This window comes from Lampetra planeri, chromosome 20 (assembly GCF_965212315.1).
Source record: "Lampetra planeri chromosome 20, kcLamPlan1.2.h2, whole genome shotgun sequence".
NCBI lineage: Eukaryota > Metazoa > Chordata > Hyperoartia > Petromyzontiformes > Petromyzontidae > Lampetra > Lampetra planeri.
In genome coordinates, this window is record NC_136126.1 from 2,049,697 (window position 1) to 2,068,375 (window position 18,679).

The 18,679-nt window shown below is 55.3% G+C and overlaps 2 protein-coding genes and 1 long non-coding RNA gene across 5 annotated transcripts in view; 1 reads left to right on the plus strand and 2 right to left on the minus strand.

Annotated features, from left to right (window-relative positions):
- The window catches only part of LOC144724268 (tenascin-R-like), a 44,147-nt gene that overhangs the window by 9,935 nt on the left and 15,533 nt on the right, over positions 1–18,679 (minus strand). Inside the window, exons 6-13 of one of the 3 annotated variants that reach the window (XM_078603252.1) lie at positions 15,497–15,612; positions 15,002–15,146; positions 7,297–7,491; positions 6,819–6,908; positions 5,666–5,929; positions 3,993–4,292; positions 1,796–2,134; positions 148–270 (exon numbers count right to left, since the gene is read on the minus strand). In XM_078603252.1, coding sequence (XP_078459378.1) covers positions 148–270; positions 1,796–2,134; positions 3,993–4,292; positions 5,666–5,929; positions 6,819–6,908; positions 7,297–7,491; positions 15,002–15,146; positions 15,497–15,612 — 1,572 coding nt within the window. The remainder of the gene's footprint in view (positions 1–147; positions 271–1,795; positions 2,135–3,992; positions 4,293–5,665; positions 5,930–6,818; positions 6,909–7,296; positions 7,492–15,001; positions 15,147–15,496; positions 15,613–18,679) is intronic. The other 2 variants (XM_078603253.1, XM_078603254.1) reach the window with 2 other exon arrangements.
- On the minus strand, positions 7,616–8,331 carry LOC144724185 (tenascin-R-like; the record flags this gene model as incomplete). Its single annotated transcript, XM_078603100.1, has 1 exon — positions 7,616–8,331. A coding segment is annotated over one exon (372 nt), but the record flags the coding sequence as incomplete, so codon positions are not given.
- LOC144724272 (uncharacterized) overlaps positions 9,155–18,679 on the plus strand; it is a 213,456-nt gene continuing 203,931 nt past the window's right edge. The window contains exon 1 of the long non-coding RNA XR_013586456.1: positions 9,155–9,370. This is a non-coding gene — a long non-coding RNA (uncharacterized LOC144724272). The remainder of the gene's footprint in view (positions 9,371–18,679) is intronic.

The following is an 18,679-nucleotide window of genomic DNA, read 5'->3' on the forward strand; positions in this document are numbered from 1 at the left end:
GGTGGTGGTGGTGGTGGTGGTGGCGGCGGTGATGACGGTGGTGGCTTCGCCGCTGCACGTGGCTGCCTGTATTCCAGCGCCATGGAGGCAGCAGTAGCGAGGGTTGCACCAACTGCGCCGTTCACCTGCCGGCGTTGGCCGACTCACCTCCGCCCGTGAGCTCGTAGGACAGCTGGTAGGAGCTGGGGGTGGGCTCCCTGGCAGCCCAGCTCACCGTGACGCTCGTCTGGGTCACGTTCGAGAAGGAGAGCTTCGTCGGCGGGTTCAGGGCTACGGGAGGGGAGGAGGCGATGGGGCATTTGACAGCAGGGAGGGAAGGGACGGTGATTGGAATGGATAGAGTAAAATAAGCATTGTTTAGCAGATTGTATATACAGGCAGTAGCCGTCATATGGGGCAGTCCACCATGCATATGGACACGTGTCCCTCTCTCTAAGTCGAACAAGCATATTCCTTTCTATCCAAATAATTCAGTAAGTAATGTGCAACTGGTAATGCCGAAATGAAAGTCAGTGGTGGAATTCTCACATTTCTATGGCGACTGCTGATTTGCCAACAAAAGTGATAATTCTTTGACCGATCATGGAAGAATGATGGGCTGCGCCAACCCCCAACCAGGATTAGAACTTGTGAACGCGGCAGATTTTGACCCGTGCGCTCTCTGCTCCTTTACCACCCCGAGCACACATCATCACGCTGAGATGTCTCCACATCCACCGTACCTCTCGCTTGGGCCGTGGCTACAAGTCGCGGCCCATTCCCTCGCCTACAGCCTACCGACAAGCTGGGAAATGTCCCGTGGAAAATGAAGCCCCCCCACCCCACCCGACTACAACCAATGGTTTCTTTCTTTTATTCGTTTTGTATAAAGATAAAAACCTCAAGACAAATCTCGGGGCACAAAACCCGAGTGTGCACGCTCGGGTAAACACACACTGCATGCAAGAAAAATATGAAAATGAGTGCGGCATTTGCGATGTGATGAACAAGGCAGCGGCGGTGGTTGGTTGGTGAGCAAAGTGAATCAAAATAAAAACCCAGACGCGTCCCAGGCAGGCAATGAAAACCATGCTGAGAACAGAAAAGAAAAACAGAGAACAATTAAAACAGACGAACCCAAGCCATTCTCAAGAGACCACAGATTTCAGTCATGTCACAACTAGAGTTGCCACCTGTCCCGTTTTTCACAGGATCGTCCTCCTCTTTAAGGTGGCAGTTGCCCTTGGAAATATCCGAGTCTTCCTAAAGGACGTTAAAATCGTCGTTGTTTTTGTCAGCTGTGGAATAATAATAATCATCATAATCCTGCACCACCGTTCACACGCGGTTCTCCACTCGTCCTGCATTGCGAGATATCCTTCTTCTTCCGGGGATGATGTCTCCCAGTTGTTATTGTACCTTAGAGGTGGCAACCCTAGTCCACCCCCCACCTCGGAATCGTCCCAATGCGTTAGAATTCATCGTCGCTGACGATGATGGTGGCGACGACGACGACGGTGATGTCGTCGATGAATGGCAGCTTTAGCTGAAAGATGTCGCGCAGCCACTCACGCACAGCGCACAGTGCAAGCCCCCGCTCTGCCGATGCACCGATCCGAGCCCGGGATGGAAGAACGAAAGAAAAGCACGCGAGGCAGAGAGAGACGAAGAGAAACAGGCGTTCTCAGCTGATGGGGCCGGTTGACTGGCAGGCAGCAGGCAGCAGGCGGGCAGGCGGGTGGGCGGGTTGGGCAGGCGGGCGGGCGGGCGATTTCGCGGTCGGACTTGGGCATGCGCTCCACGTCGGCGCGGTTACCTGAAGTCCGAGCCACAACCTCGAGGGGCTTCGTGAGCTGTGAGCCGCGCACGCCGTGTAACGCTATCTCGTATCGCGTGCCGGGCTGCAGGCCCGTCAGCTTGGCGCGGGTCGCCGAGGCCGGCGCCAGGAGGCTCCACGACTTGCCGGGGATGTCCTTGGAGGGTCCTCTTCCTCCTCCTCCTCTTCCTCCTCCTCCTCTGCCGCCGCTGCCACCGCCGATGGGCCGGTACTTGATGTGGTAATTGTCGGGCCTCGGTTCCTGGGCTGGCCACGTTATCTTAAGGCTGTCGGACGTTACGTCATAGGCCTGCAATGTCCCCTGCAGCGCGTCCGAAACTGCGCGGGGGGAAAAGAGCGGCAGAGGCCGACGATCGTGGGAGGTTCAGCCCGTCGCGTTCGCCCGGGCTCGGTGCCACAGAGCCCATCGCCGCTTTTAAGCGACCGCTCAGTTTTTTTGTGATCAACCACAGCGGGATTAAGGGGCTGGGGTTGACTCCCGCCGAGTCTTTGAACTCGTGACCTTCGCACGCCAAGCCATCCGTAGACATATTAAATGAGAACTAATGTGGGTAATAAACATTGACACCTACTACGGCTGAACCTAGCACGATTGGCTACGTACGGTATGAAAGAAGTTGAACATGCATCACACACTACATATATAGATTGAACACGGAGGCTTTCTCGACCAATGTGATTCATGATGACGTTTTTTTTTGCTCGCGTAAATGTTAAAAGTCTCGTTCTCCCACCTCCACCCGACGCACGTTTGCTCACCACGTGGCACGCTGATTAACAGGCCGGCGTCAGGTGGCGGAGGGTGTACGACACTCAATGTTTCCCGACGCAACCTGGCGACGACATTTGGTCGAGAAAGCCCGCGCGTCACGACGGTCCCGCCGCAGGTAGCGCGTACCCCCCGCGCGCCGGGAGGGTGCTGCGGTTATCCTCCATGCAATGGTGTTACGGAGGTTGTTTTTGTTGCTTCTTCTTGCCTTACTGAACGATGGATGCACATTCTCCATGCGCACGTGCCGTTGTCCGCGCACGTGCATGCACATTGTAAGCGCTGTGCATGCAAAGAACCGTTCAATTACGTGAGCGCTTCTCGACTCCAGCTCCGACGAAGCCCGCTCCACGGACCGGACTTTCACGTACAGGTTAAGCCACTGCGCACTGCACGCAGTTGAAGGACGGCAATCACGAAAGATTGTACCGTGTCACGTAGTGGGGTGGGGGTGGAGTCTGGAGTTGAGAAACATTGACCAAGATTACAATGCACAACCAACCTGACCTTTGCCGCATGCGAGTCAGTGTCTACGCTGACGGGAGACGCAACCCAAATAAAACCCAGAGGGCCCATGTGCTGACGACTCTCTGGCCGCGTGCCCCCGGTTTGTCTTTCGCGAGCTGGGAAGTTTTGGGAGTGAAATAAAAACATTTATCGGGGGTCTGACTTTCACAAGCGCCGCCACAGCCGCGGTGGATGTGGCTCTGGGTGGCTCTCTTAAGGATTATCCCCCACCCCCACCCCGTCCCTGGCGTTGTGAATGGATGCAGCGACATCAGAATCAAGGGCTGTCGGGTTTTGGGTTGCGTCTTCCTTCAAACACGACGGTGGGACGCTGTGAACACCAGGAGTCGAAAGTGGCCAAAGACTGGAAGGGACATTTGTTGTCGATGGGGAGGAGGTGGAGTTGGAGGGGACAGCAGCTTGGGCTGGGCGGAGCGAACTATCCAACCAAAGGCTGGCCCTACTCCCAACCCAGAATAATAGCTAACCAGGCACTACTATTAGCTATAGTGCTAACCCTGACCCTAACTTACCAACCAGCCACGACTACTAGCTATACTACTAACTCTGACCCTAACTGACCATCCAGACAGGACTACTAACACTATCCACCCAACCAACTAGTATTATCCATACCTCTAACCTTGACTATAACCAATTATCCCACCGATCACTCGTACTCGCCCTCCCACTATTCCTCGCCTAAACCAACTTAGCCAACCCACACCACGAGCGCTAACCTTCCATGACCCTGACCGTACCGCTAACCCCACCTCGGGCTCCTTCACTACGACGAGTCCCCTTCCACCCTCCTTTCGCTTTCGCTTCTGGCGTCCGCTGGGACCCCCGCGCGCTTCAAAGAAACCCGCGCTCCGGCACAGGTGGGCCCACGCCAGGTACCTGTGGCCACATCTCCCAGCACGGCCTCTCCCGTGGTCATGCCCTTCACGGCCACCAGCGACACGTCGTAGCGCCGCTCGGGCAGCAGGCCCGAGACGAGCGCGTCGCTCTGCCCGCCGTCGATGGTGACCACCCGCGGGCCCTCCCCGGGGCCCTCCCCGGGGCCCTCCCCGGGGCCCGGCGCCGACTCCGACACCCGCAACACGAAGGCGTCGACCGGCACGGCGGGCGGGTCCCAGGCCACGCGGAAGCCGCTAGAGCTCACGTCGGAAAAGTGCAGCGTCTGCACGGGGCGGAAGCCTGGCGCGGCGCGACAAGGGCGCGAGCCACGCTTGATCAGTAACCGCCTCGCCGCACCTCTGTGCCACCGGTAACATCTGAGCCGAGCCAGCGCGGGGGCCATAGCGGTACGGGGTTTGTTTGTTTGTTCTTTTCCAACGGGACATTTGCCGTAACGAGCCGGGATCAAACCGTGGTTCGCTGGCCTCGTGAGACATCTGAATCTGGCTCGGGGGCCAAGCAGGGCCAGGCCTAACAACGAAGTTCGCTGCGTTTGACGTCAAGTGGCAACAGTGTGAGGAGGTGGCACCCTCACTGGGTCGCTTACACCTGTCCCGACGTGTTTGTTGCGTGCGTTGTTAGCAGCACGGCTCGGCTTCTGCAGTGGAAAAAACGACCGGGGCTTCTCCTGAGCTGCAGCGGGATTGTTTTGCTTGAATAAGTGGCTGTCTAATTTAGTAAAAAAATTACTTACAGGACTTTAATGAAATGGAAATGTTTTTTTTTTCTCACTCAGGATTAGGACAAATATGTACACCTTCATGAGAAAATAAGCTAAATAACGTCATGACGCATTTACCGTGTCAAGGCAATTCACTGCTCCGAATGTCAATTGCAAACCCATCGAGTGGATGAGAGGTTGCTGTTACAAGACGTTGTCTCTAGGAGGCAGTGCAGGCAAACAGTTTCCTGAAAAAACTATCAGGAGACTGTTGGGTGTCTCTGGACCCGAGGCAAATTGTCTCACCTGCCACGCACTCTCTACGACCCTGACCAAGCCCTTTTAGCAGGGCCTAATTTTCATCCCAGGGCAGTCCGGGGCTCTGCTCTCGATAACATCACGTGACAAATTTCGTTTTAAAGCTTTCGTGACTGCAGGGATTCATCTTCTTGGTTCTTTCGGTAAAGTCACGTAGAAGGGAAATAATAAAATAATAAAAATAAAACAATAAAATAAATCTCACGACGTTTCTTTAACTGAGGACGGCTGCTTGCGTTGTGGCCGAAACGTCGTGAGAATTATTTTATTATGTTTTATTTTTATTATTTTATTACTTCCCTTCTACGTGACTTTACCGAAAGAACCAAGAAGATCACGTGACAAGTTCCTTCCCCCGCACCTCCGATCAGCGCGGTTAGCTACGCACGGTGCGAAAGAAGATCAATGTACATACGCACGTACGTACAAGTCAAGCGCTGTGATCGATTACAAACAATTCCTTGACGAAAGTATTCCCTCCACAAACTAAGGGGAACAACGGCACGAGAGATATTGTTCCCAACCGACCGCGGGCCCTTAAGGCTGAGCGGGCGACCGCTGCCTTCACGGAAAACTGCTCCGCTGTGCCGCTCCGCTGCTCCGTTCCGCATCGTTCCGCGCGTCTCGCCGTCACCTGTGTTCGCCGACAGCGTCGCGGGCCGGCTCTTCTCGAGGCCGCTCTCCGCCTGCAGCACCACGGTGTACTCGGTCGCCGGGCGGAGGCCCGTCAGGTTGGCCGACGTCTCGGAGCCGGGCACGGCCAGCTCGCCGATGGCGCCCGTGCCCGAGATGTGCATGATGGCGTAGCGGTCGACGCGCGCCCGGCATGGGTCCCAGCGCACGGTGAGGCCCGTGTCCCACGCGTTCGTCACTTGCAGGTTCAGCGGGCTGTCCATCTCTGCAACGACGCGCGCAAAGGTCGAGGGTCAGCCAGGCGGCGGTGGCTACGCGCTGCGGAGGCGGCAGCGGCAGGTTGGCGGATGACCTCTAGGAATTCTTGCGGAAAACCCATCGAGTGGGCATCAAGGTGCCGTACTACCCTGGCTTTCCAGTATGGGATAGAGCGTTGCCCCCTTGCACGCGTGGGTTTTCTACGTGTGGTCCGGTTTCCTCCCGCACGTATATCTAGACACTCATTAATTGGCTGAAAACATCTTGGGCAACTGTTGGGGCCGGCTCATGGCCTGGCAGCTTTGCCTGAGGTTCCTCCCACCGCTGAGTTGCTGGGCCACCTCCAAAAATAATTCAACTTAACAGTTGCCTTTTCACAGCCAATTATTACGATTCGAAAATTGATTTTTTAACCAAAGACATTGAGTGGCCTAACCCAGAAATCAATGACGACCCATTATCATGCCATTATTTAACCAGGAGACGGAATAGCATCTGAAAATTCCTTTCTTCAGAACCGCTGTTTTGTGTTTAGTTTGTTGTCCTTCCCTCGCACCTCCGATCAGCGTGGTTGGCTACGTACGGAGTGCCCGGAGAAAATCCACGCGGGCGATGGAGACAACGCTCCATCCCCATACAAAACGGAACGCGTTCCACCTTGCTGCACTGCCACACCCGGGCAAGCCAGGCGATGGCGACATCGATGCCCTCGGGAAGAGTTTCAGGAGTTTGTCCGACCCACACAACCCTCGCCTCCATGGCATGGTGCTGAATTACATCCCAAGGAAACTCTAATCAGAGGGGGGGGGGGGGGGGTTGGTGGGCCCTCCTGAGTGACCACGATGGGGGGGGGGGGGGGTCATGGGAGGATGGTGGTATGGGTGCCCCCCCCTTACCTGTACGGGTGTTGATGGTCGAGGGTTTGCTCTGAATGTCGCCCCTGTATGCAGTCACCCCGACGCCGTACTCTGTCCCAGGCATCAGATCTGTATGCTCGTTCACATTCACAGCAGTGACACCCAGTCGTGAAGCTCGGTATTACACTCACAGGAGTTACACTCACTATTACACAATGCAGGTTGACGATGGTGTTTCACTTGTTACATTTTGTCGTCACCGAGACATTCCCTGCCATGTTTAATAACAAAAATTTAAACGGTTGCCCGCCAGGGGGGCAGCCAAAGAGCCGCCCGCACGCGGCTTCGGAGCCGCCGGTTACCGACCCCTGGGCCAGATCGTCACGGGGGGCCCCGACCCAAATGTCGATTCTGAAATGTTCGACGCTCGCTGCGGACGCCGCAGGCATCGCCAACGAAGGCCCCCCCAACCCCCCCCCCCCCGGTACGACGCGCGGGTCGGGGCGTCGGCGCGCACCGGTGATGGTGACGGCGGAGGTGAGGTCGGGCCCCTGGTGGGTGACGTTGACGCTTCCGTGGGGGCCGCCGGCGATGGGGGCGAACACCACCCGGTAGCCGTCCACCTGGGCGCGGCTGTTCTCCCACTCGAGCAGCAGGCCGCCGCCGCTCTCGCCCTGGTGGCTCGCCCTCAGGTTCCGCGGCGCGTCCAGCGCTGGGGACAGAGCGCGGGGGGGAGGCGGGGGGGGGGGGGGGAAGGGGTGCCGTCACAAGTAATTTCCGGGAGCACGGGGCAGAAGCGAGCCGCAACTCCGTTTCATTCGCCCCGCGACTTGTATATGTGTCCATGCATGTTGAACTTCATTCGCGCCGTACGTAGCAGATCGCGCTCATCGTTTAATTCGCCGCGCGACGTCGTTCTTTGGCATTTCGTGGCCACGTGTGGCCTACGACTGGCAGCATAGTAGCAGCACTAACTATCAACTAGAGGGGGCTCACTGTTTCTCACGTTTTATTTCCCCACAAAATATTTGTGAAAAATCGAATGCTCGCCAACGGCCACATCAGTCTATCTATCCGTTGGTCCATGCGTCGGTCAGTCCTTCCGTCCGCCATCGGTTGATCTGTCTGTCCGGTCGTTCATCAATCCATCAGTTGACCCATCTGACCGTCCATTTGTCCGTCAGACTGTCCATCCGTATCCATCGGTTCGTGTCCATATCCGTCCGTCCGTGGTCCGCGCGCACCGACCTGTGGTGAAGCTGACGTGCAAGGCGCCACTATGTGCGAGGCCGCGCTCCGCGCGCAGCGTCACGTGGTAGAGGCGGCCAGGCCGCAGGCCCTGCAGCGTGTACTCGGTGGCCGTGGGCCGCAGGCCCAGCTCGGTGGGCCGCGCGTCGCCCGTCGTGCGGTACGAGAGGTGCAGGCTGGTGACGCGCGCGCGGCTCCGCTCCCACGACAGGTGCGCGTACGAGTCGGTCACCTCGCGCACCTCGAAGGCGCGAGGGCCGTCGATCGCTGACGCGTCCGTGCGTCGAGGCAGCGGCGGGGGAAAATCAGGATCGGGAATTGGGATCGGGGTGGGTGAGGATCAGGACCAGGATCGGGATGAGGTTCAGGATTGGAAATGGGGAGGAGGCCAGCGGTGGGAGAGATTTGGATAAGGGTGGAATTTGTGCGGTGGGAAAATGATCAATGTTTTGGGGATTTTTGTTTCAGAGAGGGGATTGAGGAACGGCTGGGATCGGAAGGGGAAATGAATGATGGATGTGTAAGGGTGAGATGTTTGGCGTGGGATTTTTGGCTCTGAAGGAGAGACACACGATGGTTTTTGAGGATGGAGGTGGGATTCAGAGGATCGAAGCAGCAAAGAGGGTGCCGTGGAATTGGGCAGGGTTTCAAATGGACGGCGATTGTCAGGTGTGGAATGCGGCGAGAGGAGATGAAAGGGCTCGCAGAGACAACGGAAGGGGGTTTTGAAGCGATGATTACAGGTGTGCGGGGAACGTCGCTTGGGATGGACGCGTAGCGAGGCAGCAGCACGGTGGGGTTTGTTTACCGGTGGAATTTGTTTACCAATTGAGTTTATTTACCGGTGGAGTTTGTTGTTTACCGGTGAAGTTTGTGCCAAGCATGGGGCGGGGCGGGGGGGGTCGCGATCATTTTCCAGGCGGGTAGCGGCAAAGCGAACACGAGCGCGGGGAGCGTGGGGCAAGGGAGCCGATGCAAGACACGGAACAGGTGGAGGTGTGAGTGGGAACAACGGAGGGCAGGTAATGGGGATTCAGGTTTGCAGGTAAGAGCGGGAGTTTGAACACAGAGAGAATTCACGGCCGTTAGTTATATTTCCTTTTTTTGTTAGCACAGACTGGCAGAGGTGGGACAAAGTCATTGTTATGCAAGTCCAAGTCGAGTCGCAAGTCATCAAATTCATGACTCGAGTCTGACTCGAGTCCAAGTCACATGACTCGAGTCCACATCTCATAGGTGGGACAAAGTCATTGTTATGCAAGTCCAAGTCGAGTCGCAAGTCATCAAATTCATGACTCGAGTCTGACTCGAGTCCAAGTCACATGACTCGAGTCCACACCTCTGCAGACTGGTATAGATGCATACGTATCATGAGCAGTATACATTACAAGTCATTGACAAAGCAGTAGAACAGCTCAAGCCGACTGTGATAGCACGTACGCGATCTAAATAAAAGTTGACTTCGGCAGCTAGGACATGGTCGGAATCTCGGCTGTCATTTGCAGCCGTGTGATGGCCAACCGCTCGCGAGGGCAGACACCGGCGTTGGTTTTTATTTCAGGATGGCGGCCACCGCTAAGCTGTGTTCAGAACGTGCGCAAGAATGGTGGCGGCATCGAGGCGTGCAAAGCATGCTGGGATTTAAAACAACAACGAAAAAAGCGTCACAGTTTGTTCTTACGAGCTGGTGGACGGTCCGAGGGATGTGCGTGGAACATGCACAGGAATGGTGACGTCGTCTAGACGTGCAAGGCATGCTGGGATTCATGACATTGTTTCTTTTGAAGGACACATCTTTGTGCGCATTATAATTCGTTTTCAGCTTTGCACGCATCGCAAGGTCGTTTTTTCTTCTGAATCGCCTCTTAAGCTGGAGGGAGTGGGAGTTAGGGTGGGTGGAAAAAGTCTTTGAATTCTGACAAAGTCCCATCGCTGTCACGGCACCGTTGTTATCGTGACTGAAGAAGGCTCGTTGCACGGCACGCAAGCGCTGCCGAAAAGTTGATGAGAGACGGAAAAGTTCGCGGGCGGGCCGGGGTCGGTTGAGGGGGGGGGGGTGGCGCCCCTGATGTGGCGGATGATGGAAAAAAAGACATCAACGGCTCGTATCGCGATCGCATTCCAGGTCGCGCAGGTGCGAGCGAGCGAGCGAGCGGAGGTGAACGCCGCCTTGCGCTTCAAGGGACCCCTCGTCTCGTGTTTAGGCGGAAGATGAAAGCCGGTGGTGGTGAATCGAGGTCATCTTTGTTTTTTTCTAGTTTATTGTATTTCTATGACCTCTTCCCCCTCCCTCCCTCGCCCTCCGGTTGCTGGGCTAGATTCCTGATTTATCTATCAAAGAGATGGAAAACCAGAGGGAAAGATGATTTACCTGACGTCTGACATCGCCTCTCTCAACACTGCCGCAAGATGGGTGTGAAGCTTCGGTCAGTTCACTGGCCGGTTCGCTTGCGGCGAGGGTAAATGTGGGTAGTTGCGTGGGTAGCCGCCAGTGGCTGATTGCTGCTTTCGTTTGGGGGGTCTACGCGGTTTTGCAGTCACGCAGGTGGATCCGTGTGAGAAACTGGAATGTGCTGGCAGTGTCCCCTCTCACATTGAGACCCGGAGACTCGCACGGAGGCCCACATACTCTCACACACAGTCACCATAGAGATAAATGCGGTCACGGAGACCGATTGGAAAAACAACAACTGGCGTGCAATGGCAGGTGCTCCATCATCGGTGCTTTCTCCACCAGTGCGGCACATGCAAACAAAGCCAAAGATAAAGATCCCCCGTATAACCCCCACCATATTGTTGGGCCAAGTGCTGTTAAACGAGCACCTATGAAGGCAGACACGGGACACAAAGGGGGTGAGTGGCCAGCGACCTTTCCCGGACGCCTTTGTCTCCCCATTTCTGATGTTTACACACCACACCAGGTACTCCTATGGGAGGCCAGGACCAGTCCATTGTTATTGGTCGTGAGGAGAAATCCAATTCAGGTCACTGGGTTTGTAGCGCAGTGTGCTAACCACTGTGCCACTGCTCCTTATGTATGTATGTATGGGTGTGCGCATTCCCACACATATACATACATATGCATAATACATACATACAGACATCTGCAACTTTACTTTAGTCGGTTGAGAGCTCATTAAGGCAGCAGACGCTTCTGCAAGGGAGAGCACACAACCCATGCAGCTTCCTGAAAGAACTGCCCTGGTGGTAACCCAGCTCTTGTGCATCATCATCATAATCACTACACCCTTGCCTTCGCCTTGCTTCGATCAACGAATCCAACCGCACGTGCCATCTAAGACTGAAAAAAATGTCGAGGCGGAATTTGTGGCCTCCTCAACGTTTGGAGTCAGCCCCCCCCCCCAGCTCCTGCCACTCATCTAGCCAAGGTGGAGGAGTCGGTCCCCCTTTGCCTCATTTCACTGATCTCCGCTGCACGCAGGAGCGACCTCTGCCTCCTCCCTTCCACTCGCATTTCCTCCCGGGGCCACCGCCAGTTTGCGAAGTGAACGTGAGAAAAGTGGGGGCCTGGCAAGGCCGGGCTCGAGCGCGAGATCTGGGATTGACGTGGGCAGTTGGGGTAGGAAGTCTCGGAGGGCACAGGCACTTGATCCACCCACCCCACCCCTCACTTTGTCCCCACCCACCCACAGCCGCACTCCACGCAATCCCCGACCCTCGTTTTCTGAAGTAAAAATACAAAACAAAGCTAAGTGGAAAATTCAGCCGCCAATGACGTCGGCCCGCGATTACCCTTGACAAATAAGGGAGCGTTGACCGCGCGGCACGCTAATTTCAACTTTGGCAAACCGCAACGTGCCCAAGGCTTGAAGCCCGTGTCGTCGTGACGACGCTCTCGGCCGCTCGGATCAAAGGGGCCTCCCTGTGGTCGCAAAAAAGGGCTCCGGAAACGCCTCTGGAAGGGGGAGAGACGAGAGGTAAAGTCTGAGGGTAAATAAACAGGGGCGTTCGAGGCGGGAGTGCCGCCCGTGTCACTGTACGAACCAGGGCCAGACCCTAAGTATATGCAGCTACAATGGAAGTCAACGGCATTTGAGCAAGGGCGCCCGAGACGGATGCTGGGAATTTCGCGTCTTCTTCTTTTCAGCACCGCCGATGTCGACGCCGAGCAACAGCTCGCTGCAGCGTGCGATCTGGGCGGTCGAGCCAGACAACTGCGTCGGGAGCCGGCTGGAGTTGTATTGCCTTTCCCGTGGCGAGACGGGAGAAGCGACGCAGAAGTACGGTCGTGAACACGGGGCTGGGTAAGCGCGCTGTCTTGCGCTGGGTTCGCGTGCGTGCGCGTAGCAGCGGCGGCGGTTTACTGCCGAGACGGGTGAAAAGGAGCGGCCTCAGCGAGTGTGGCGGACCAACGGGAAGAAAAAGGGGGGCTTGAGGACAGATGTTGATTGGACACTGTTCGGGCATATGTTGGAGGTCACGTCGCCACGGTGCTGCAGGTGCGGGGTCTGGCGGAGGGTATAAAGAGTTGGCAATGAGGGGCGGTGGCGTCAGCAGCTTTGGCCGCGACGACGTCATGAACTTTACCTACAATATTGGTAATGCGAATGTCTGGTGGTTAGGAAGACGCTGGAGCTGTGCACTTTTAAATCTAGATGTTGAAAATAATTTCTTTGTTGTGTTTAGTTTGTCACCCTTCCCCCTGCACATCCGATTAGCGCGGTTGGTTACGTACGGTGTGAATGAAGTGCAACGTACGTACAAACATACATACAACATAGAACACACATACATACAACATAGAACAAACATACATACATACGTACGTACGCAGCAGCCGAACACGGCGGCGTCCGTGCCTGTTGCAGCGGCTCACGAGGGGGCAATCTTGTAATTTGGCGATTTGTAGCAAATCCAAAAAAACGAGCTTTGATGGCAAACTTTGTTTTTACAACGCAGCCGGAGAGGGCAGCTCTCATATGCGCCCATTTAAGGTGCCCTCGCCCACGGGATAATCATCGCCCGGAATGCGGCCGACCCCGACAGATCTCGGAAGCTAAGCGGAGTTTGAACCTGGTCAGCGTCTGGATGGGCGATCCCACGCGTGGCAGCTTTTGCCACGCGTGTGCGCGCGTTTGCGGCCGGACAAAGACAGGGAAGCAGCAGTGTGGTGGTTAGCGCGCCGCGCTATAAACCCGGCGGGCCGAGTTCAACTCCCGCTCATGGCCAACACCAGTGACGATTATCTGAACAGGCCCTGGGCCTCCTCTAGGTCGACTCAGTCTCAAATGAGTACCCGGTGCGGTGTGTAAACATTTCCACTGGGGAGACAAGGGTGGTCAAGCATGGTGCTGGCCACCCACCGTCTTGTGGATCGTTCCGGCCTTCATAGGTGCTCGCTATCAGCACTTGCCCCTTCAGTCTGTTAAAGCTATAGGGGGGATCTTTGTCCTTTGTGTGGCTGGAAAGAAGGGGATAAATGACTGCTGCACGGGAAAAGGAGGAAATGGTTCTGATGCAGAAGGGAAGGATTCAGAGCTAATTGGACTTGCTGATGACTGGTACCGACAGTATCCAGATCGGCCTCTGTGGAGGAGGCTAGCAAAGGACGCCACTGGGCAGTTGGAGGAGGTTGCCCTCCAGCAACGATGGAGAGCGGAGAAGCGACGCTCACAACAACAAGGGGATAGCCGGGCGGCTAAAACGCAGCAAGTTGGCGCAGTGGAGAGCACAGGTGGTGCATCCGCCGGTCATCTCAGTCAACCCATGGCACCCTGGGTCTGTTCCGTGACCGCCTGTCAGCGAGCCTTCGACGCTTCATGTGGCCTCAAAGTGCACCGAGCCTGGCACAAGCGCCGCGGTGACGTCATCGCAGCTTAGTGGCAAAAAGGCCGCCGTTGTAGTTGTTCACGAAAATAAAATTTAAAAAAATTTCGTCAGTAACAGGAAAATATCAGGTGGGCTGACGCTTTGGGGCAGAGAGAGGGGGGTACATCCTGACGGTGCAGGCTCAGCACATACGTTACGCGCGACTCTACTCCGTGCGTGTGCGGGAGCTCGCACGCGCATGGAAAAAATTATCCTCACGTGGCCTCTAATAGGCCGTTGGGGCCAGTGCTGTTAGCGAGCACCTATCGACACCGAGGGGGGTGGCCAGCACCACGCCCGACCGCCTTTGTTTCCCCATTGTTGATGTCTACTTCACACGACACCAGGTACATAAGGCCGAGGCCCCAAAACCGCTTCAGATATTCCCCCACCGATGTTGACGACGAGTGGGAATCGAAAACTCGGGTTCCTGGGTTCGTAGCGCGGTGTGCTGATCACTGCGCCACCGCTCCCCACACACACGTACACGTGCGTGGGTTATATAATAATGGGGGGCTGGCACGTAGCGTGGAGTTTCCTGGACTAAGTTTTGCGGCACGAGCACCTCCAGCGGTGAGTCCGTGCGGCGGAACGCGCGCGCCCGGCGCTGCACAACAAGACAAAGATCCCCCGTGTAGCCTTGTAGAGTGTTGGGGCAAGTGCCGTCAGCGAGTAGCAACACCTATGAAGGCCGGCACCACGTGGGTGGCAGGTACCACGCCCGGCCGCATTTTGTCTCCCCTCGTGGCGATGTTTACACACCGTACCCAGGTACTTGTTTGATGCTGAGTCAAGCTAGGGGAGGCCCCGGACAGATTCACTGGTGCACGCACAGACAGTCTCACACACACACACACACGGGCGCTACGGCCAAATACGTGCGCGGGAGTGCAACGGCTCATGGCTTTGCCTTGTAGGCAAAACATGTAAATGTTCCCATCAAGTTTGTGCGCGCGATGATGATGAGTGCGGACCGCGACGCCTCCAACCCACCGCGCATCACGCGCTGCCGCCCGGAGCGGATCGTCGTGCGGGGTGTCAGAATTTCAACGAAACCCCCCAACATTTTCCCTGTGATCGTTGTGCGAACGCGACCGTGAGTGGGCGGCGAGGGTGGCAGGGGGGGGAGGGACGGCAGCACTCACGCGTGGCGAGGGTGGCGGCGGCGGGAGGACCGTGCGCGCCATCCAGCACGGCCACCAGCCGCACCTCGTACTCCTCGCCGGGCAGCAGGCCGCTCTGCACGTGCGACGTCGCGCCTCCGTGCAGGTCCGTCACCACGTCCGCCGCCTGCGAGCCCGCGCGGGAGCGAGGGAGAGATGAGAGACGCCCGCACGGTCGCACGAACGTTGGTTTTCGTTCACGGTCACTCTTCCGTCCCTTGCGAAATTTTAATGCGAAGGTGCGGTCCGATAAAACCCGAGATACTTTCTCGAATAAAAGCTTTCATTTCTACACGTGAGGGTCTCTATAATTATTATCGATGACGGGCCCATGATATGTATATTTTTACACCGTAAGCAATCGATATTTTGAAACGCATCGAGCTTCACGTGGAATGCGGAGGGCCGGTTGTGCATTTGCGTGACAGGTGGAACGTGTACGAGGGGTCGCGCGCAGTGACCGGCGGCTGCGGTTACCCCATGGTGGAACGTGATCTGCCAGCCGTCAAGCGGGACGGAGAAGGGCTCCCACACGACCTCCACCTCCGTCTCCCCGATGGACTTGAACCTCAGCCCCTCGGGCTTCGACAGATCTGCGGCGGCGCACACGGGGAGGGTGGGGTGGGGTGGGGAGGGCACAGCGAGAGGTCACGTCGCGTGGGGAGGGGAAGCGACGTGATGGGGTTGATCTCTCTCCCGCTCTCTCTCTCTCTCCCGCTCTCTCCGTGCGGCTGTGGTACTCCCCTGCGATGCACGACCATTTGCTTTGAGTCTCACGCAGGCACCGTGTGGACACGTGCTCAACGAAAGTCAAACGGGTCTTACTTTAACGGTTGGGTTCACACAGGCGAACGTTACGAATAGTGTTTGATTTGAGTCGGGCCACCGTAATGAACTGGCAAAAGTTTTGAGTTTTGTCAGGTTCTAAAGGGCCTTAATAATGAATGCAACCACCTTCTATGGGTCCGCTGGTTCTGCCCTCCACATTTAGAAACATGCATTTAGAATATTTTTCCGCTTTACATTTGCACACGATAAGCCACTTTGCTGAGCTATCAGTCGTGACCAGGTCGCTTCTGAAAAAAGAGCTATATAGCTCAGTGGGCCTGACCTAGTAAAAGAAAAAAGAGTTTCGTTTAAACCGTGTTCCCTGTGTGTACATTTTCTCTGTTGTCTTCCCCCCAACACCCCCGAAATATTATCCTCTTTGTGCTGTCAGAGCCATTGCGCAAGATGAAGAATCCTTTCAGAACTCTCGCGTAGCAGTGCAGCGGCCCGCGGAAGCAGATCTCTTAGAACCGCTTCCCGAGGTCACTTTGCGTGACCTCTGATCCACACGGTAGAGGTCGGCACCTCCCGCCCCACGCTGCTGCTTCAGAGTAAATGTGTGTCACGTGACAGCCGACCCAACCCAACCCAACCCCCCCCACCCCGTAATTTTTCTTTCATTCTGATAGCTGACGTTTAGCCAAATTATGCCCATAACCACGTTTAATTGCGATTTGTTTATCGTGCAGCCATTGGTGACCAGGCTGAAGCCGTAAACTCGCTCGGCGTGAGAAGCGCGGTTTAATCGCAGGCAGATTCCTGCGATTAAACCGAGGCTCTCTCGGACGCCAGCTCGGCTCTCGAACCTCCAGGCCACCTGGCCACAAACGTCGAGCAGCGAACGGACAGGAGCCAGCTCCGCGGGACAACAGGGACAAGGCCCAGAGGGAGCAATTCACTTGCGTCTTATTAGTTGTTATGTAACGGGCACACATTTTGCTTTCTTTAACTTTTCATTCTGATTCAACGTCGAAATTAATGTCTAGCTTGTACCCATGCCAACAACGCTGCGCTCCCCCCCCGGCCCCCCCATTAATGATCGCAGCGCAGAGACCCAAAAGCCCCCAGACGACCCCAGTGGGCTTGGCGAGCGAGCGAGACCCACTGTGAGGTTAGTCTCAGTCCAGTCGAGGACAACGGCAACATTTTTTAAGTCGAACTCTGTGCATTTTATTTCGTCACTCTCTCAAGCCGAGTTGACTAAAGCGGTCAAAATGTAGCCCCACTTAGCAGCTACGCTTCTTTAGAGCTGCTTCTTGTCCTTCAGTTTGTTGTCCTTACACCCGCACCTCCGATGAGCGTAGTTGGCTACGTATGGTGCGAAAGAAGTTCAACGTACGTACGGACAAATGTAAATGCGAGGAGCTTTTTAAATCCCCCCCCCCCCCCCATCATTAACTATCGGGTCAGGATATCAGCAACGTCATCAATTATCTGGACTCTACTCTCTATCGACTTATACGGCCAATTGCCACGAGTGTGTTCCGCGGGGCACCGCGGTCCCTAGTGACGCTACTAAGCCGTTCTCCGCCTGCGTCTTCACTCGTTGGCTTTGTGTCGTCAAGATCCGTCGCTCCGTCGCGTTTTGGTGAACGGTGGTCGCAGTCCTCGTCACGATTTGGTGATTTCCATCCCCTCATTGTCAACGTTGATACCGTGAAAAAAACACAATTCGCTGACGGATATTTTCACCACTTTGTCCACTTAAAGAATGTAACACCGCGAGCCGCCGCGGTCCATCTTAAGCCCCCGTGTGTGCGCATGCGTGTGTAGTCACGGCTGAAAGGGTCTTTTGTGGGGGGCCGAGGGTGGGGAATTGGTGGGAAATTTGAGATCTGCATCCGACGGTTAAACCCACACGTCTCAGACCTCTCTGCATCCAAATCCGGAGAGAGAGAGAAAAGCAGCAGCTTTACGCGATTAATTTTAACCTCCGATTATATTTTTTCATCGAGGCATAATAAGCTAGACTTGCCTTTGATGACTGTAGGAATGGGATATTTATTACGAGACCGATTGGTGGTGGGGGGGGAGGGGGGTCCACGCACGCTGCTCGTGTCGGATTAGTTTCGTGTATTTTTTTCCCCGCCTGGGTCAAAACCTCCAAGAAGCCATGACCGCCGCGATTCCACAGCGGATAAATTCACGCCGCGCGTAACGGTGCAGTTATGTGGTCCGCTGTACCGTCCGAAAAAAAGTTTATGTGTGTTTGTTTTAACCTCTTACATTAATCTTCTTGTTTTTTCGGTAAAGTCACGTAGAAGGGAAATAATAAAATAATAAAAATAAAACATAATAAAATAATTCTCACGACGTTTCCGCCACAACGCAAGCAGCCGTCCTCAGGTGAAGACCAGGTCTGTCGGGGAGACAGCGTCGGGGAGACAGCGTCATTCAGACGCTGTCTCCCCGACAGACCTGGTCTTCACCTGAGGACGGCTGCTTGCATTGTGGCCGAAACGTCGTGAGAATTATTTTATTATGTTTTATTTTTATTATTTTATTATTTCCCTTCTACGTGACTTTACCGAAAGAACCAAGAAAATTAATGTCTGCAGTCACGAAAGCTTTAAATCAAAACTCTTACATTAAGTTAACAATCGTATCTCCAGGCTCTGTCTGGGAACTATTTATCTCGAAAGAACTTTTCAAAATAAGGCTCACACTGCTGATGAGACCACCTCTCCAAAAAAAATTGGAGTCTTTATCCCCGTGTGTGCGATGATGCTGTGATGATGCTGTGTTGCTGTAGAGAGTGTGAGTGTTACTTCAGCGACTAGCGGGATGCACAACAAACCCGGCCACCTGAGTTCAATTCCCGCTCGTGGCCAA